The following is a 21,688-nucleotide window of genomic DNA, read 5'->3' on the forward strand; positions in this document are numbered from 1 at the left end:
TTACTCTTGAACATCGGCAAAAATTTAACATTTCTGCTACTTTGAGCTCAGTTTCAAGCGGTTTCCAGTGCTAAAACCAATCAAAATCATCTCTATTTCAGTAATATGTCTTCCATTCTATCAAATGAGACCAAGAAATCGCAAATACAACTATAAAAAACATACGAAAAAACACTGCAAAGTCGCTGTTTTAATCGAAAATCATGGTCTCAGTTTTTTTCTCTCATTATACACAGAGTGCTGCAGGATTTGTTTTATGTGGTGCACACATACCATATACATGTATTCTCTCATATCTAGGCCCAAATGTGCCACTCACAGTTTATCAGAGTGAGCTGAGCTCATGACGTAGATCTACGGTTTGGACCCTGAACGTTTAGCCGTAGATCTACGGGATGGACCCTGAAAGGGTTAATTGTTGTGAGGATCTTTTTATGATTTTATGTCAGGAAATACAGTATGTTTAATGAAACAGTAGTTTTTTATTTATATTTATAAACTATTTACAGATATGAAAGCAGACGTCGCTTCTTTGAAGAAGAAGAAAACACTGACAAACGTTCTGATCGGAGAGAGAGGGATCGTCGTTATCAAGAAAGGCGGCGCATGTCTTCACGCAGTGAGGAAGAGGAACAACCTGAATGGTTCACAGGAGGACCCACCAGGTATACAAAATAAATATTAGCACAATTTGAGTACCATACTGTATATATTGAAATTCTGCATAGTTATCACTTGCTGTTAAAACTGAAGTATCCTGCAGTTGTCCAAGAATTCTGCAGAGGAAAAAATCAGATTCTTAACCCCTTACTGTCCATACGTAGATCTACGTTGTTACTGCTAGCACTCCAAACGTAGATCAATGTTTTATTTTTCCTGCCTCCAAATTTGGCACGATTGGCCTGAGATACCTTGTCAGCATAGAATGGGTCTTAACACTGTGTGCACAGTATTAAAAACATCTGGGACCACTTAGTGCCTTGTGGGAGCACCAGTTCAATTGAGCGCCAGCTAGAGCAAACCAGCATGGCAAACAGCAGGGAGTCACTGATGTCATGTCGTATTAACACTCCCCTTTTAAGAGGAAAGTGATGTTGACCACGAGTTTAGTGGTTTTGAGGTGGATGTGGCCACAAGTGATCAAGGAAATATAAAAAAACCTCGATAATAACCCGTGTGCAACATTTGTGCAACATCCTTTCAATTTTGATATCAGTGGTCATGTCATCGTGTCAGAACATCCTATAACCTATGCCCTAAGTAAAGAGAAACAATACAAGAACATGTAATACGGTGTTCGGCAGGCTGGGTGGCTTGCTGATTGGCAGTTTCTATCTGTCTGTCTGTATTTATCTCTATTTCTCTCTGTCTGTCTCACAGGTACACATAAATACAATTATACATACTGTAAATTACCTAGGATAACCCAAAAAATTCAGACAAAGCGCTGTACTGTGCTTGTAGATTTTTTTTTTCAACAAGTCGGCTGTCTCCCACCTAGGCAGGGTGACCCAAAAAGAAAGAAAATCCCTAAAATGAAAATACTTTCATCATCATTCAACACTTTCACCTCACTCATACATTATCACGTTTTTGCAGAAGTGCCCAGATACAACAGCTTAGAAGCATATATAAAGATGAAATATAAAAAGTGACCTGAAATAATATAATAAACTATACAGGTCTCCCTCAACATTTGCGAATGTTGAAAAACCGTGAATGTTTGGTGCCCCAATATATTGTAGGGAAATATATTACAATACTGCTTCCTTAACCTGTTGAACCATGAATAATCATAAAATACATGAAAACGTTGTAAATTGTACTAAATATATACATGTTATGCTTTAATAACGTGTGTTATTTAATAACATGTATGTTAATAACATGTATGTTATTAAATACCACAGACTCCACCAATGCCTCCAGCACTGCGACTCCCTACTACGCTCCCTCCGACCCCCGCAACTGGCAGCCAGCCCTCCCACCACTCGGTGTGGTGAGTGTTTTGTTTGTTCATTATTTGCTATTAAACTACAGAATAAATAATGTAAACCCATTCATGACTGCATATTGGAATGGCTATTAGGAAAGGTATTAGACGGTGACATCATGTGTTTACTCTTGAACACTGCAAAGAATTAAACATTTCTGCTATTGCTAATAATAACAATAGTAATAATAATAATAATAATAATAATAAATACGATATAATTGAATAAGGAAATTGTACAAAAATATGAGGAAGTGGTTGACACATCGTCAGTGTGACTTTGTTTATGCTGGAGTGAACATTAGTCTCCCTGCTCTTCCAAACATTTCACAATAATTCAGCGGTTGAGGCAGTGGTATTTAATAACATATGTTATAAATAATAATAGTACATGTTATTATTAATAACATGTATTATTATTAGCATGTATGTATTTAATAACATGTATGTTATAAATAATAATAGTACATATTATTAATAACATGTATTATTATTAACATGTATGTTATTAAATACCATTGCCTCAATCACTGCCTCTACCACTCCAGTCACACTCAATCTACAAGCACCAAACACAACGAATTATTGTGAAATGTTTGGAAGAGCAGGGAGACTAATGTTCACTCCAGCATAAACAAAGTCACACTGACGATGTGTCAACCACTCCCTCGTATTTTTGTACAATTTCCTTCTTCAATTATATCATATTTGTTGTTGTTGTTTGTTGTTGTTGTTTGTTGTTGTTGTTTTTGTTGTTGTTTTTGTTGTTTTTGTTGTTTTGTTTTGTTGTTGTTGTTATTGTTGTTGTTGTTGTTGTTAACTGTAGCAGAAATGTTTAATTCTTTGCAGTGTTCAAGAGTAAACACATGTCACCGTCCAATACCTGTCCGAATAGCCATTTCAATATGCAGTCATGAATGTGTTTACATTATTTATACTGTAGTTTAATAGCAAATAATGAACAAACAAAACACTCACCACACTGAGTGGTGGGAGGGCTGGCTGCCAGTTGCGGGGGTCGGAGGGAGCGTAGTAGGGACTCGCAGGTGGCGGGAAACTTAAATATGATTTGGCGGCTGGGAATTTGGTGGCTGGGAATTTGGCGGCTGGGAATTTGGCGGTTGGGAATTCGCGAATGAGTGAAGCCCGTGAATGTTGAGGGAGACCTGTACTGTTTACAATTTAGAGTATAATATCAGGGCCCCAATTTTATAATATATATATATATATATATATATATATATATATATATATATATATATATATATATATATATATATATATATATATATATATATATATATATATATATATATATATATATATATATATATATATATATATATATATATATATATATATATATATATATATATATATATATATATATATATATATATTTTTTTTTTTTTTTTTTTTTTTTTTTTTCAACAAGTCGGCCGTCTCCCACCGAGGCAGGGTGACCCAAAAAAGAAAGAAAATCCCCAAAAAGAAAATACTTTCATCATCATTCAACACTTTCACCACACTCGCACATTATCACTGTTTTTGCAGAGGTGCTCAGAATACAACAGTCTAGAAGCATAAACATATAAAGATACACAACATATCCCTCCAAACTGCCAATATCCCAAACCCCTCCTTTAAAGTGCAGGCATTGTACTTCCCATTTCCAGGACTCAAGTCCGACTATATGAAAATAACCGGTTTCCCTGAATCCCTTCACTAAATATTACCCTGCTCACACTCCAACAGATCGTCAGGTCCCAAGTACCATTCGTCTCCATTCACTCCTATCTAACACGCTCACGCACGCTTGCTGGAAGTCCAAGCCCCTTACCCACAAAACCTCCTTTACCCCCTCTCTCCAACCCTTTCGAGGACGACCCCTACCCCGCCTTCCTTCCCCTATAGATTTATATGCTTTCCATGTCATTCTACTGTGATCCATTCTCTCTAAATGACCAAACCACCTCAACAACCCCTCTTCTGCCCTCTGACTAATACTTTTATTAACTCCACACCTTCTCCTAATTTCCACACTCCGAATTTTCTGCATAATATTTACACCACACATTGCCCTTAAACAGGACATCTCCGCTGCCTCCAACCGTCTCCTCGCTGCTGCATTTACCACCCAAGCTTCACACCCATATAAGAGTGTTGGTACTACTATACTTTCATACATTCCCTTCTTTGCCTCCATAGATAACGTTTTTTGACTCCACATATACCTCAACGCACCACTCACCTTTTTTCCCTCATCAATTCTATGATTAACCTCATCCTTCATAAATCCATCCGCCGACACGTCAACTCCCAAGTATCTGAAAACATTCACTTCTTCCATACTCCTCCTCCCCAATTTGATATCCAATTTTTCTTTATCTAAATCATTTGACACCCTCATCACCTTACTCTTTTCTATGTTCACTTTCAACTTTCTACCTTTACACACATTCCCAAACTCATCCACTAACCTTTGCAATTTTTCTTTAGAATCTCCCATAAGCACAGTATCATCAGCAAAAAGTAACTGTGTCAATTCCCATTTTGAATTTGATTCCCCATAATTTAATCCCACCCCTCTCCCAAACACCCTAGCATTTACTTCCTTTACAACCCCATCTATAAATATATTAAACAACCATGGTGACATTACACATCCCTGTCTAAGACCTACTTTTACCGGGAAGTAGTCTCCCTCTCTTCTACACACCCTAACCTGAGCCTCACTATCCTCATAAAAACTCTTTACAGCATTTAATAACTTACCACCTATTCCATATACTTGCAACATCTGCCACATTGCTCCTCTATCCACTCTATCATATGCCTTTTCTAAATCCATAAATGCAATAAAAACTTCCCTATCTTTATCTAAATACTGTTCACATATATGCTTCAATGTAAACACCTGATCTACACATCCCCTACCCACTCTAAAACCTCCTTGCTCATCCGCAATCCTACATTCTGTCTTACCTCTAATTCTTTCAATTATAACCCTACCGTACACTTTTCCTGGTATACTCAGTAAGCTTATTCCTCTATAATTTTTACAGTCTCTTTTGTCCCCTTTCCCTTTATATAAAGGGACTATACATGCTCTCTGCCAATCCCTAGGTACCTTCCCCTCTTTCATACATTTATTAAACAAAAGTACCAACCACTCCAACACTATATCCCCCCCTGCTTTTAACATTTCTGTCATGATCCCATCAGTTCCAGCTGCTTTACCCCCTTTCATTTTACGTAATGCCTCACGTACCTCCCCCACACTTACATTCTGCTCTTCTTCACTCCTAAAAGATGGTATACCTCCCTGACCAGTGCATGAAATTACTGCCTCTGTTTCTTCCTTAACATTTAAAAGTTCCTCAAAATATTCTCGCCATCTACCCAATACCTCCATCTCCCCATCTACTAACTCCCCTACTCTGTTTTTAACTGACAAATCCATATTTTCCCTAGGCTTTCTTAACTTGTTTAACTCACTCCAAAATTTTTTCTTATTTTCATTAAAATTTCTTGACAGTGCCTCTCCCACTCTATCATCTGCTCTCCTTTTGCACTCTCTCACCACTCTCTTTACCTAAATATATATATATATATATATATATATATATATATATATATATATATATATATATATATATATATATATATATATATATATATATATATATATATATATATATATATATATATATATTCATATATATATATTCTCTCTCGTACCTAGTTCCAAATTTACCACTCATAGCTTATCTGAGTGAGCTGAGCTCATGGTGTTTTATTATGGGCCCAACACTGGCTTCAAAGCCATTATATAATGGGACCGACACCGAAAGGGTTAAGAATATTTAGTAGGCACTATACTTCCCACCTCCAGAACTCGAGTCAAGCTAAGGTTATACTGAATGAAAATCAGTGGTTTCTTCTTTAGGGAAAACTGGTTAGTTGGACTAGTTTTAGAATGGGAAAGTAGTGTCTGCACTTTGAGGAATGGGTGGAAATGTGGCAGTTTGGAGAGAAAGTTGAATTGTGATGTTGATGTACTTCTGGCAAGACAGCTATTGAATGAATAAATGATGTTTCCTTCTTTGGGTGATCCTGCCTAGTTAAAAAAAATTAACCTAGGAAAATATCTTCATCAGTGTGTACTAAGATTGACTTCTTGATTGCCCTAATGTAATTTAACAGAAATTCTAAGCAATTGCCTGCCTTGCTTTAATTAACATAAAATCCATCTTTTACAGCCAGAATGAATACATTGAGCTAGTTGGCTTTGATGACATCCCAGAAGAAGGAAATATGTCTAAACCACAAAGTAAGAGAGAACGGCGCCGCTCAAAAAAGGATAGAGATGGTAAGTTTAATTGCAAGAATAGCAAAATAAGCTTGCTGTATGGTTTATTTCTAAACAAAGTTTATGATTTTTAAATTTATTGCTACACTTATGTGGCATCAAAAAAGATATTTGTAATGTTGCTTAAAAAAAAGCTGTGTAACACACACACATCTCTGTTACTTATAATTCTTCGTTAGTGAGAACTTTTTAAAGGTTTGGTCTCTGATGTGGTTTAAATACTTAAGAAAATTGTGTGGTTACTTCCAAATAAGAGTAGATGCTTTAAAGAATTTTAGTATTAATTGTGGTACTAATGGTAATGCACAATCTGTGTTGCATGGTTTTGACAAACAGTGAGAAAATATAGAAATTCAAGGTGAGTGAATTAGTGTGAGGAAGACTAAGAGTGAAGTGATACTGCACCCAGTAATCGACACAAATGGTGACCATTTTGAAACTCGTGTTCTCTTGTTTGATATAATGCCAGTCTAATTCCCTTTCTTCATTTATAGTCAACCCTTGCTTTGTAAGCAGTTAAATGGGTGTTTTACAAGTTAAATTCATTCATGGTTCACCTATAGACATGTAGTGTGCCTGTGGACAGTTCTGGGGGGATCACTGTCCCAGTAGCCTGGTCTTAAACCAGGGCTTGTTGATGTTAACTACAAGCAGTCCAAAGTAGGTACCAAAGCCTGACTGATTACGAACTGACAGGTAATTGTTGTCAATTTTCCTTCTGTTTGAAGGGGTGGGTATTGAAAAGTCTTTTTCTGTACTTATTGAATTACCTTTTAATATGCTCAAGGCACTCCTCTTTTTTCATTGGGATATTTTGCACTACTGTGAGCCTCTTGGCTTTGGTAGGGAGTGATTTTGGTGTGCTGATTTGGGTCAGTCCTAGAGTCTTTCAGGTGTAAATTAGTGAATCTATCTTGGTTATGTTCCAGGGATTACCCTTCATGGTGCTTTAGGTTTTCCCAATAATTTAGGTTACTGACTGAATTCATACAGCACATGACTGGAATATTCCTATAAATTCAGTGAGCTCATCCTCTCTAGGCACTGTTATAAATCCATGTTACTCGTACTTTTTTCTCAGCACGTTTCATGGGCTATCTGGTCCCAGTTAATGTATTTATTATTAAAATTAAATTTGTTGAATACACCCACGTCAGTGTTTGGCTGCTCAGGTTCAGTGTGTTAAGTTTGGCACTGTTCAGTACCAGATTCTTATTTCTGAATACAAGGTTAAATGCATTTTTTCTAATTGGTCGGTTCCACTGTGTACTGGGGATCTACTCCATCATATGGCCTAAAACCAATAATAACTCGTCAAAAAGTCACTGTATGAATGCTTATCCAGTCCAGGGCTAGACAGCACATACCCATCACTCTTCAAAAGTTAAAACTTGGTCAGTATACATAGTATGCATTCATTCTATTGTGCTTACTAAATACTGTATGTACAAGAAAATAAATTACAATATAAACCATCCTCTGAAACTCTTCTTTGATAGCTGACAAAGAACTAAAGATATAATGCAGGACACAAAAGCCTTTTTGATATCCTGTGTGTCTGACTTGACCTGTATAAAATCTTAATGCACATAAAAGGCCCTAAAATCTGAAAAAAAAAAAAACTGCCTGAAGTCTCTAAAGGTCTTCTGTTTGCCAGTCTCTCCAAAACTATCGTTAAAAAGCATCTCGTCTCCTTGATATACTCCATACAGCAATTTCCTTCTCTTACATAAGAACATAAGAATGGAGGAACACTGCAGAAGGCCTACTGGCCCATGCAAGGCAGGTCCTTATCAAAACGACCTCTACCCAAAGCTACCCAAGAATTTACTCCCGTACCCAATGACACCAATCGAACCCAGCCCCTCCCACTCATATATTTGTCCAGTCTCTCTTTAAAGCTACCCAAGGTCTTAGCTTTGATCACGCTACTGGGAAGATTGTTCCACGCATCTACAACTCTGTTAAAAACCAGTACTTACCTGTGTCCTTTCTAAATTAAATTTTTCCAACTTAAATCCATTATTTCTGGTTCTTACCTGGTTCAACACCCTCAGTACTTTATTAACCCTTAAATGGTCCAAACGTATATATACGTTCACCTGTGCAGCGCCCCGAATATTTTGAGAAAAAAAAAACAATCGTTTTTTTTATAGGAAAAAAGAGCATGTGGTACCCAGGCATCCCCAATTTTTTTCATATGGCACACAGAGTGCGCACACCCATTCTCTCATGTCTTGGCGACTCAGGCCTATCGTGCCAATGTTGAATAAATGAAAAATGAAACGTATATATACGTTTGGGGTGCTACGTGAGAGAATGTACATATATATTTGGACCGTTTAAAGGTTAGTATATCCTTTGTTTATATCTGTCATCCACTTATACACCTCAGTGATATCTCCCCTCATGCTACGTCTCTCCAGGGAGTGGAGATTTAAGGCTTTAAGTCTATCTTCATATGGGAGATTCCTTACACAGTAAATCATTTTAGTCATTCTTCTCTGTATGTTCTCCAATGAGTCTATATCCATCCTGTAGTAAGGAGACCAAAACTGAGTGGCATAATCCAAATGAGCCCTCACTAGTGAGGTAGAGAGCTGTAAAATAACTTTTGGACTTCTGTTACTTATACTTCTAGAGATAAATCCTAGTAATCTGTTAGCCTTGTTGTGCACACTAAGGCACTGCTGGCTTGACTTTAGATTTCTGCTTACCATGACACCCAAGTCTTTCTCACATTCTGTATGATCAAGCTCTACTTCACCTAGTTTATAGCTTCGAGGGTTATTTTCATTACCAAGGACTAGTACCTTACAGTTATCCACAGTGAACTTCATCTGCCATTTTTCAGACCAAGACATTAATTTGTCCAAATCATCCTGGAGTTCATTGCTATCCTCCTCAGAATGAATTATACGGCCTATCTTTATATCATCAGCAAATTTACTCATGTCACTCGTAATCCCTTCATCAAGGTCATTAGTGTAAATTATGAACAAGAGAGGGACTAAAACTGATCATTGTGGAATGCCACTAGTGACTAATCCCCATTCAGATTTCACCCTGTTATTGGAAACTTTCTGCTTTCTATTGGTAAGCCATGTCTCTATCCATGCTGGAACTTTACCTCCTATACCATGAGCTGCCACTTTTCTTAAGAGTCTCTCGTGAGGTACTCTATCGAAGGCTTTACTAAAATCCAAATAAACAATATCATATTCTTTATCACTGTCCACTGCCTCAAATGTTCTATTGAAGAACGTCAGTAAATTTGTCAGGCAGGAACCTCTCATGAGCCCATGCTGTGATTCATTAATCAAATAATGCTCTTCAAGGTGACTTCTAAAAATGTCAGCTATAATCTCCTCCCTCCTCCTCCTCCCTCCTACTCCTCCCTCCTACTCCTCCTCCCTCCTACTCCTCCTCCCTCCTACTCCTCCTCCCTCCTACTCCTCCTCCCTCCTACTCCTCCTCCCTCCTACTCCTCCTCCCTCCTACTCCTCCTCCCTCCTACTCCTCCTCCCTCCTACTCCTCCTCCCTCCTACTCCTCCTCCCTCCTACTCCTCCTCCCTCCTACTCCTCCTCCCTCCTACTCCTCCTCCCTCCTACTCCTCCTCCCTCCTACTCCTCCTCCCTCCTACTCCTCCTCCCTCCTACTCCTCCTCCCTCCTACTCCTCCTCCCTCCTACTCCTTCTCCCTCCTACTCCTTCTCCCTCCTACTCCTCCTCCCTCCTACTCCTCCTCCCTCCTACTCCTCCTCCCTCCTACTCCTCCTCCCTCCTACTCCTCCTCCCTCCTACTCCTCCTCCCTCCTACTCCTCCTCCCTCCTACTCCTCCACCCTCCTACTCCTCCTCCCTCCTCCTCCTCCTCCTCCCTCCTCCTCCTCCTCCCTCCTCCACTCCCTCCTCCTCCTCCTCCCTCCTCCACTCCCTCCTCCTCCCTCCTCCCTCCTTCTCCCTCCTCCCTCCTTCTCCCTCCTCCCTCCTCCCTCCCTCCTCCTCCTCCCTCCTCCCCCTCCTCCCTCCTCCCCCTCCTCCCTCCTCCCCCTCCTCCCTCCTCCCTCTCCTCCTCCTCCCTCTCCTCCTCCTCCTCCCACTCCTCCTCCTCCTCCCTCTCCTCCTCCTCCCTCTCCTCCCTCTCCTCCCTCTCCTCCTCCTCCTCCCTTTCCTCCTCCTCCCTCTGGAAATAAATGGTATAAAATACCGACACAATGGAAATATAAACACAAATGCAGTATAGTGTGATCCTTTATTGACTACGTTTCGCCCACACAGTGGGCTTTTTCAAGTCACAAACAGAACTACCTGGGGTGGAAGGAACGCGAGTATTTATAGTCCGGTTCAGAATGCTGAGGTCAGGTGAAGAATGCTGCATCTGATGATGTACCGAGTGGGGTTATAGAGTCTAAAAACTTGGGTAGCTTGGAAAGGAGATTGGATAAGTTTGTGAGCAGACCTTCTACAGTGTTCTTATGTGGGATAGCGATGAAGAAGTTTCTTGGCAAGTGGTTCAGCTATGTTATAGAAGCCACTATTCTGGTTGAAGTTGTCGGATATAGAAATAAGTGATGATTCCAGGATTCTTCGGTATTGAGTGTTGTCTTCTGTGGCGATAAGTCTTGAGTTTCTGTAGTTTATCAAGTGGTTGTGTGAATTACGGTGTTGTACGCAGGCATTCCTTGTGTCGTCAGACCTGCTTGCGTATTGGTGTTCTGAAATACGTGTTTGGAGGTCCCTTGATGTTTCGCCCACGTATAACTTGTTGCAGTCATTACAAGGGATTATGTATACCCCTGCAGAGGATGGAGGCTTGTCCTGTCTACTACTGGTGATGTCCTTGATGGTCGTGGTTGTGGAGGTAGATACTTGGAATGATGTTTTGGCAAAGATGTTGGAAACATGTTTGGCAATGGAGTTGGTGGGAAGGACTATATCTCTTCTCGGCAGTGTCTTCTCTGGGTGTGTTGAAGATGTTTAATGCCCGCCGTCTGCAGTCTCTGATGAAGTGACGAGGATAGTGGAGTTTAGAAAATATTTGTTCAATTATAGTGCATTCTTCCTCAAGGAACTCGTTGCTGCAGATTCTGAGTGCACGCAGGACGAAGCCTATAATTAGAAGGGGAATCCCCTTCCATTAAGACTTGAGGTGTCAAGTCCTTTTCTGGGGTTACTTCCCTTCTTCTTTTAATGCCACTAGAACCAGCTTCAGAGTCACTGGACTTCTGTCGCACAACATATCTGTCCATAGTGGCCTGTACCTCTCGTTCCTTTATGACTTCCCTAAGGTGTTTCACAACATTGTCAGTGTAATTGTCACCAGCACGGCTTGCAATAGCTGTGTGAGGGTGATTTTCATCCATAAAGGTTTGTACTTTCAGCCACATTGCACAGATTTCCTTAATCTTTGTAGTAGACAACTTTTTCAATTTCTCTCTCCCCTCCTCCGAACCAGTTTCCTCAGGTCTGGCCTCTTGCTGTTGAAGTTGATCTAGCAGCTCATCAGTGGTTAGTTCTTCATTGTCCTCCTCCACCAACTCTTCCACATCATCCCCACTAACGTCCAACCCCAAGGACTTTCCCAATGCCACAATGGATTCCTCAACTGGCATACTCCTCTCAGGGTTAGCCTGAAACCCTTCAAAATCCCTTTGGTCTACACATTCTGGCCACAGTTTCTTCCAAGCAGAGTTCAAGGTCCTCTTAGTCACTCCCTCCCAAGCCTTTCCTATAAGGTTTACACAGTTGAGGATATTAAAGTGATCTCTCCAAAACTCTCTTAGTCAGTTGAGTTTCTGAGGTCACTAAAAAGCACCTTTCAAACAGAGCTTTTGTGTACAGTGGACCCCCGCATAATAATCACCTCCGAATGCGACCAATTATGTAAATGTATTTATGTAAGTGCGTTTGTACGTGTATGTTTGGGGGTCTGAAATGGACTAATCTACTTCACAATATTACTTATGGGAACAAATTAGGTCAGTACTGGCACCTGAACATACTTTTGGAGTGAAAAAATATCGTTAACCGGGGGTCCACTGTACAGTTTTTTGAAGTTTGCAATAACCTGCTGGTCCATGGGCTGCAGGAGAGGAGTGGTATTAGGAGGCAAAAACTTCACTTTAATGAACCTCATGTCCCCATAAAGTCGCTCTGCCACGTCTGTAGGATGACCAGGGGCATTGTCTAACACCAGGAGGCACTTAAGGTCTAATTTCTTTTCAATTAGGTAATCTTTCACATTGGGGGCAAATGCATGGTGTAACCAGTCATAGAAAAAGTCCCTAGTGACCCATGCCTTACTGTTTGCCCTCCACAGCACACACAAATTAGCCTTAAGGATATTCTTTTGCCTGAACGCTCTGGGAGTTTCTGAGTGATACACTAATAAAGGCTTCACTTTGCAATCACCACTAGCATTGGAACACATCAACAGAGTAAGCCTGTCTTTCATAGGCTTATGTCCTGGGAGTGCCTTTTCCTCCTGAGTAATGTAGGTCCTGCTTGGCATTTTCTTCCAAAACAGGCCTGTTTCATCACAATTAAACACTTGTTCAGGTTTCAGTCCTTCACTGTCTATGTACTCCTTGAATTCCTGCACATATTTTTCAGCTGCTTGTGGTCCGAACTGGCAGCCTCACCATGCCTTATCACACTATGTATGGCACTACACTTCTTAAATCTCTCAAACCAACCTTTGCTGGCCTTAAATTCACTCACATCATCACTAGTTGCAGGCATTTTTTTAATTAAATCCTGATGCAACTTCCTAGCCTTTTCACTTATGATCACTTGAGAGATGCTATCTCCTGCTATCTGTTTTTCATTTATCCACACCAATAAGTGTCTCATCATCTTCCATCACTTGCGATCTCTGTTTCGAAAACACAGTTGAACCTTTGGCAAGAACAGCTTCCTTGATTGCCGTTTTGTTGCCCACAATAGTAGCGATGGTTGACTGGGGTTCATTATACAACCTGGCCAGCTCGGAGACACGCACTCCACTTTCATACTTATCAATGATCTCTTTCTTCATCTCTATAGTAATTCTCACCCTTATTCCTGTAGGGTTGGCACTAGAAGATTTCTTGGGGCCCATGGTCACTTATTTTGCAGATAAAATCACCAAAAACACTGTAATAATACGAAATGCTCCGATTGTATGCTTGGATGTTACCGCGGAAGCTGGCTGGCAAACAATGCCACCGGCGGAACATGTGAGGCTGGCTAAGGCCGCACATTGGACGCGTCTCGGACGAACAGCGTTGAGCGGGTTTTTTAGCGGTATGCGAGGCAAAATCTTAGCGATAAAATGTATCGGTATGCGGATTTAACGTTATGTAAGGCCAACGGTATGCGGGGGTCCACTGTACTAGTGTCAGAACGAAGATTGGTTATAAAATGACGAACTAGAATAGGAATAGAAAAATAGAATAGAAATAGAAAAAAAGGTGTATCAGCAACACTTCTGCAAGCAGCAGGACTCGATGTTGCTGTCACATGAGCATCCAATGCCAACTTCTTGGCTTCATATCTCGGTAAGTACTGACACTAAAAATTTTTTTATTCTAAAATACTCAAAAAAATGTGCTCTTTTTTTCAATATATAAAAAAAAAAAGATTATTACCGTTTAAGGGTTAAGAGGGTGACGAGCCAAGTCATCTTTTTTTTTCTTTTGTTCCCATTTCAATGGAATTTTTACTGTGAATTAAACAGCATTTGGAACCTAGACACTGTGTTTTTAATGACTTTTTTCCTTAGTTGGAAAGAAAATAAATAGTACCCTGTTCTATAGAGCTCAAATCTATCCTTCTACAAAATTGGTAAGACTTACAATGTTCTAGTTGACATCAGTTGAAAGATAACAAGTTAGGTAATCTAATTACACAGACATTTGAGGGAGATGTCAATAGATTGCATTATACAAAATGTTAAATTTTTTGTTTTTTAAGAACTCTTTTGGGAGTAAAAATTCAATGAAAACAAAGCAGTAAAACATATCGCAAACCTTCTTTGTAATTCAATAGAACCATCATTCCTTAATAACGTGTGAAAAAGTCATGATGCTCCTATAAATACTCTTTGAATGAGAGGGAAAACAGTGCCAATAATTTATTCCCGAGTTATTCCTAATTATGGATTACGAAAAACTCTTTGGTTATGGCCTGCCATATCTGAGCGTGTTGCACCCCTCTGTCCTTGTTGACAGCCTGCATGCTGCTGAGGGACAGCCTCACTGCTCTTTTCACTCTTAGTCCTCACAAGAGTTGCCATGTAGAGTATTTAGAATGAAACAATAAAAAATACCATAATTTTTGGAGTAAAAAAAAAAAAAAACTAATGACCAACATATCCTCATGCTGACAGCAAGAACAAAAAAAATTACATTTGTGGAAAAACATACTTAGAAATATGATAGAAACAAGCTGATTCTATCAACGTGTTGCCAGAATTAAGCGCTATTTTATGGTAAGAAAACGTTGTTTTCCATAATTTTTCAATTTCAATTTTTTTTTATCAAGAAGAAGGTTTGTCGCCTCCTTAAAAATAGGGCAATAATGCTATTGGTGACACTCTTCAAACCTCTCTTGTTTTCTGGCTTAGAGCACTGTTCATTATGGGCTGCTCCATTCAAGGCAGGAGAGAGAGATCAGAGCTTATAGAGTATTTGAACTACTGGGAATGCCTTAAATTACTGATTATGCACTTGCTGGAACTGAGCTAGAGCTCATGACCCAAAAACTTAAATAGGTAATTACAAACCTATACACAAATAACCCACACATAGTAGGGAAGAGCTTATGACGACATTTCAATCCAACTTGAAACATTTTCAATGTGACTTCGTAAATGGTCCAAGTTGGACTGAAATGTCATCATAAGCTCCTCTCTCCTCTGTGCAGGTTATTTGTGTGTTGTTCCAGTCAAAGTATTGTGCCTTTTTGTTCTTTAATTACAAACCTAATTAAGATTATGTATGGAGTGAGGGATGAAGTAAAAAATAGAAGATTTGATAGACTGCATGTTCTGCTACTGCTTGAAATTTCAAAAATATATGATAGAGACCTCTGAATTTGAGGCATAGTTCCATTCATGTAACTGGAGGAGGGCCCTGATAATATGGCAGGTTAGGTTCCAAACTACTGCCGCAAAACGAAAATCGCTTTAAAGTGAATCGCCCTTGTTTTCACTTTTAAGTGCGTATCAATGCCTGACGACACATTTACACTGTCATACACGAACAAATGAACTAAGCCTGAAAACCAATAAAATGGTAAAATACGCATAGAGTACACTCATTACTTAAGCATACAAACAGTAATTTTAAGCATACAAACAGAGGTACAAAAAATACAGGTAAAAGCAGCATGCCAAAGCCACTTATATGCATAGCATTACGGGCTGGCTTAAAATTAACTTAAGATTAACTAAGCAATGATGAAATCGGTGATAAAACATTATTGTAAACAGATAACTATAAAGCACAAATGAGTATTACAAAGACAGGTCATATGGTTGCTTGCATTGCTGTACATTCAGTCGAATGGAGTATTCTGTTAGGTAGTGTATTTAAAAAAATAATAAAGTTAGATTGGGTCCTAGGTTTAACATTTGTGTGATATAATTGTGAGTAACATATAGGATATACAATTTATAAGGTTCAGTTATTCAGTATTTATTTGGTTTTGAGTGAGTAAGTGATCTTTGAGAAAAGACTTGAATTTATAAACAGGTAGTGTTTCTTTTATATTTACAGGTAATGAATTCCAGATTTTAGGGCCTTTTATGTGCATTGAGTTTTTGCATAGCGTGAGATGGACACGAGGAACATCAAAGAGTGATCTGTGCCTTGTGTTATGGTCATGTGTTCTGTTGAGGTTGGCAAGGAGATGTGTGAGGGGAGGGTTAATATCAGAGTTAAGTGTTCTATGTATGTAATAGGTGCAATAATAAGTATGGATGTTTTGTATGGTGAGTAGGTTGAGTGTTTTGAATATTGGTGGAGTGTGTTGCCTGTAGTGAGAATTTGTTATCATTCTAACTGCAGCCTTTTGTTGGGTAATTAGTGGTCTGAGATCGTTAATTGTTGTTGAGCCCCATGCACAAATTCCATAGGTGAGATAGGGGTAAATAAGAGAGTGATAAAGGGCCAGGAGGGCTGACTGTGGAACATAGCACCGTATCTTTGATAGTATGCCTACAGTCTTGAAGATTTTCTTAGAAATTTGTTGTATATGTGTATGAAATTTGAGTCTATTATCGAGGTGGATTCCTAGGAATTTTCCCTCTGTTAGCTTTGTGATAGGTGATCCGTTTATTGTTATGTTAAGAGGTACATCTGTAGCTCTGTTACCAAACTGAATGAAGTAGGTTTTGTCAATGTTTAGTGTAAGTTTGTTAGTCCTCATCCAGGTAGATATTTTCTGTAATTCGGTGTTTACAGTATTGGCTAGCGTGACTGGGCTCGGGTGAGAGAAGACATATGTAGTGTCATCTGCAAAAAGTGTGGGTTTGAGTAATTGTGAAGCATTTGGTAGGTCATTTATGTATAGGAGAAAGAGAAGAGGGCCAAGGACACTTCCCTGTGGGACACCAACTGTAATTGGTTGTGCGGAAGAGCTTGCCCCATTTGCGTACACATATTGGCTTCTGTTGCTGAGGTAAGACTTGAGGTAGTTGAGGGAGTGCCCTCTAATACCATAGTGTGACAATTTTACGTGGAGCAAGTCATGGTCAACTGTATCAAAAGCTTTACGTAAGTCAATGAAGATCCCCAGTGGGACTTCTTTTTTCTCTATTGCAGTGTATATATGTTCTAGCATGTGTATAATAGCATCATTAGTATTTTTATTAGGCCTGAATCCAAATTGGCAGGGGTTGAGAATGTTTTGGGAGATGAGGTAGGAGTAGATTCGTTTATGAATTAATTTTTCGAAGATTTTTGAGAGAGGGTGTAAATTGGATATTGGCCTATAGCTATTCAACTCTGTTTGGTCTCCTCCTTTATGGATCGGGGTGACCCTTGCTATTTTGAGAACTGTAGGGAAGGTGGAGGATTCAATGGATTTGTTAAAGAGTGTTGCAATGATTGGTGATAGTACTTGTGATGCTTTTTTGTATATAAAGGGTGGTAAGGTATTTAAATCTCCTGCCTTGTTTTTCAGTGCGTTGATAATAAGGGAGACTTCGTATGGGTTAGTCGGAGCTAGGAACAGTGTGTTCGGGTAGTTGCCAGTGAGGTAGTCATTTGGTGGGGTATCTGAGCTTGGGATTTTATTGGCAAGGTTTTGACCTATAGTGGAGAAGAAATCATTGAGTCTGTTTGCTGTTTCTGTTGGTGGGAGTTGGTGTTCATCTGATTTTGCTAATTTTATTTCGCTATGTCGTGATATCTTTTTTGTTCCCAGAATTTCTGATAGGGTCTTCCAGGTCTTTTTTATATCACCTCGTAAGTTGGATAATCTGTTCTCATAATACAATTTTTTTGCCCTTCTTATCAGGCTGGTTAGGATTGACGAGTAACGTTTTGTTTGTTCTCTGGTTATGTGACCCATTCTGTACTGTTTTTCATATCGGTGTTTTGTATTTATGGATTTGAGAATGCTGGGTGTTAGCCAGGGACTGTTCAGTCTCCTAGCTGTCATCTGTTTAGTTTTTTTAGGGCAGTGCTTGTTATAAAGGTATTGGGTCTTTTTTAGAAAATTATTAAAACATTCGTCAATATCTGTATAGATTTCTAGCTCAGTGTGCCAGTCAATGTTTGTTACTGCTGTTGTGAAGTTATTAATGGCTGCCTCATTGTGAAGTCTGAAGGTGACTTTAGTAGTGTCTTGGGGTATTTTACCAAGAGTTGTTATGAGGAAAGTAGGGTAGTGGTCTGTGGTATTATCTGGAATTATGCCTGATTTTAAAGGGGATATGGTGTTGGTCCAGATGTGGTCAAGTAGGGAAACACTAGTCTCTGTTACTCTTGTAGGTTTTGTTACTGTTGGTAGCAACATGCAGTTACTCATTGTGTTTGTGAATTCAGTAACGTGTGGGTCCTGGTCTTGCAGGAGATTTACATTGAAGTCACCTGAGAGTAGTAAGTGATCTTTGTTCATGCGTGCATCAGTTATCATACTTCCTAGGTTTTGACTAAATTGGCTAATGTTTGATTGTGGAACTCTGTAGATGTTTATCACTGTGAGAGGTTTTTGTAGGTATTTGGTATTTGGTATTTAGGTCAAAATATTTTCATCTTTAGCTTATAGCGAGTGATGAGTAGTATTAGCCCTTAGCATTATTTGTGCTTAACATTATTGGCAGTTTGGAAGGATATGTTGTGTATCTTTATACGTATATGCTTCTAAACTGTTGTATTCTGAGCACCTCTGCAAAAACAGTGATTACGTGTGAGTGAGGTGAAAGTATTGAATGATGATGAAAGTATTTTCTTTTTGGGGATTTTCCTTCTTTTTTGGGTCACATTGCCTCCGTGGGAGATGGCCGACTTGTTGAAAAAAAAAAAATGTAAAAACTATTATTTTTTATACCACCAATTTTTTTTTTTGTCTTCAGCTTTCAAACCAGGCATTGACTTCTCTTCTTTAGTGTTAAATGTCTTAAAGAGCATCATCTCCCAAAATAATGCAGTTTTACCCACATTAACCCTTTCAGGGTTGGTGCCATACTAGTACGGCTTATGCGCCAGGGTTGGTGCCGTACTAGTATGCGTAAATTCTAGCGGCCTTAAATTAAGCAGGAAACAGCTGGTATGCCTAGATGTGAGAGAATGAATCTCCATGGTCAGTTTGTGTGGTACAAAAAAAATCATTGACTTAGTGGTGCATTGTGGAAAAGCCATTTTATTACACCTTGTTCACCATGTCTGGCACTAAGAAACTTCTCACTCCTAGGCTAATTGGGGCTCTTTTGTTCCCAAGTGACAGTTCAAACACTGATGGAAGTGTCAGTGAAGATGAATTTCATGGTTTTGAGGAGTTTGTGACCGAAAGCAATGTCCAGGAAACCTGAAGGAAGGGAGGGAGGAAGAAAGGAAGAGATGAGAGGAAGGAGGGAAGGAAGGAAGGAGGGAAGGAAGGAAGGAAGGAGGGAAGGAAGGAAGGAGGGAAGGAAGGAGGGAAGGAAGGAAGGAGGGAAGGAAGGAGGGAGGGAAGGAAGGAGGGAAGGAAGGAGGGAAGGAAGGAAGGAGGGAGGGAAGGAAGGAGGGAGGGAGGGAAGGAAGGAGGGAGGGAAGGAAGGAAGGAAGGAAGGAGGGAGGGAAGGAAGGAGGGAAGGTAGGAGGGAAGGAAGGAAGGAGGGAAGGAAGGAAGGAAGGAAGGAAGGAGGGAAGGAAGTAAGCAGACCATCAACCTAGGATAACCCAAGAAATTCAGACAGTGACTTATTTCCATGTGGGTTGGGGAGGAAGTTGACAGGCAGTGAGGGTGGTGAGTGGTGGTGGCATTTGTCATTGTGACACTAATTACGCCAGTTCTGGGAAGTGTCCAGTGACTTTATATGCGTATATATGTGATAGAAAAATAGTAATAAACAACATTTTTTATTGTTGGTTTGTGTAAACATGTTTTGTAAACAATATAATGACTGTGCGGTTATTGTGTAGCATACGAGTGAATATATATTCAGTATACCTTATATTGGTCTCACAGGCCATAAAATTACCTGAATGAAGAAAAAAAGGAAGGAAGAAGTAAGGAAGGAAGGAGGGTAGGTAGGTGGAAAGAAATGAGGGAAAGAAGGAAGGTAGGTTTGTGGGGAGGAAGGAATGTGTTGTGGAAAGCAGTGAGGTTAGTGAGTGGTGGTATGATGCATCATTGTGACACAAGACACACCAGTGACTCAGCATGCTATTTACAAGTCCACTCCCACACAACTACAAGCTTTCAGAACCTCTTGTAGTTATAGGAACCTGTCCAGTGACTGTGTGTGTATATATATGATAGAAAAACAGTAATAAACAACATTTTTTATTATTGGTTTGTGTAAACCTGTTTTGTAAACAGTATAACGACAGCAGAGTTTGTGCTGCTATTGTGCAGTATACAATGAGTGAATATATACCAGATAGTCTTTATATTGGTCCCAGAGGCCATAGAAGTTACTTGAAAAAATATTAAAAAATGAAAGAAGAAAGAAAAAAACAAAAACTATTATCGGGTGACCGGCAGTCGGCGATGTTGCCGTATACAGTTCAATTTTTGTCAACTTCACGCCTCCATATCTCTGTAAGTATTAATCGCAAAAAAACTTTTTTTTTGGCCTATAATGCTCTCAAAAAAGGAAAAACTATCATTTCATGAGAAATTATGTTTTTTTCGAATATTTTTCGACCCTGAGAACAAGTTTGGGAGAGGGCTTGTCAACCCTGAAAGGGTTAAAAAAAATCTGTTTAGTATATCCACCATATTCTATTATCCCAGCTAGTTCACGTGGGTAATTTTCTACAGCTATATTGTCAGCACTTGATGCTTCATCCTGTACTTAGATGTTTTGAAGCTGGCTTCTTTCCTTAACCCTTAAACTGTCCAAACGTAGATCTACGTTCACGTGCGTAGCGCTCCGACCTTTATTTTTCCCATTTGAAAGCATGTAAAAAAAAATAGATCTACGTGAGACTTGGAGTGTGATCTTTATTTATTCTACTGTATCAATGTGCTACAACTTGTACACAATATAAAGTTTGTATTATGGTATAATACAAATGTATATGAAGGAAAACCAGACGTGTTCACCTGGATTGTTTACATTACGTGTGGGTGGGGTGGGGCGGGCTGCCTTGGCTGGCTACCATACTTCCCAAACCTGACTTCTACATATAAAACTCACCTCTCACCCTACATTAAGACTACAAATATTTTAAGGTAATTAATGAATACACTGTACAGTGGTACCTTGACTTATGAGTGCCCCAACTTACAAGTTTTCTGAGATGCACGCTGTCGCTCGGTTGATTTTTTGCTTTGAGTTGCGAGCCAAAATCTGAGTTACGAGCAAGCTTCAGATATGCCTCCACTTGCAGGAGAGAGGAAATATAAAAAACCTCGATAATAACCGGTGTGTAACACCCTTTCAATTTTGATACCACTAGTAGTGTCATTCTGCCAGAATGTTCTATAACGTATGCCCTACGTAAATAGAAACAATTCTGGAACACGTGTAATACGTGTTTGACAGGCCAACTGGTTGGATGGCCAGTTGGCTGGCTAATTTGCTTTGGCTCTCTCTCTCTCATGTCTGTCTCTATCTCACAGGTACACATAAATACAGTTATACATAGTGTAAATTACCTAGGATAATCCAAAAAGTCCAGACA

The 21,688-nt window shown here is 39.4% G+C and overlaps 1 protein-coding gene across 7 annotated transcripts in view; it reads left to right on the forward strand.

Moving 5' to 3' along the window:
- The window catches only part of LOC128689190 (eukaryotic translation initiation factor 4E transporter-like), a 317,681-nt gene that overhangs the window by 15,227 nt on the left and 280,766 nt on the right, over positions 1 to 21,688 (forward strand). For all 7 annotated transcript variants that reach the window (XM_070087137.1, XM_070087142.1, XM_070087138.1 and 4 more), the window contains exons 3-4: positions 510 to 665; positions 6,256 to 6,365. In XM_070087137.1, the coding sequence (XP_069943238.1) occupies positions 510 to 665; positions 6,256 to 6,365 (266 nt within the window). The remainder of the gene's footprint in view (positions 1 to 509; positions 666 to 6,255; positions 6,366 to 21,688) is intronic.

This window comes from Cherax quadricarinatus, chromosome 21 (genome assembly GCF_038502225.1).
Source record: "Cherax quadricarinatus isolate ZL_2023a chromosome 21, ASM3850222v1, whole genome shotgun sequence".
Classification (NCBI taxonomy): domain Eukaryota; kingdom Metazoa; phylum Arthropoda; class Malacostraca; order Decapoda; family Parastacidae; genus Cherax; species Cherax quadricarinatus.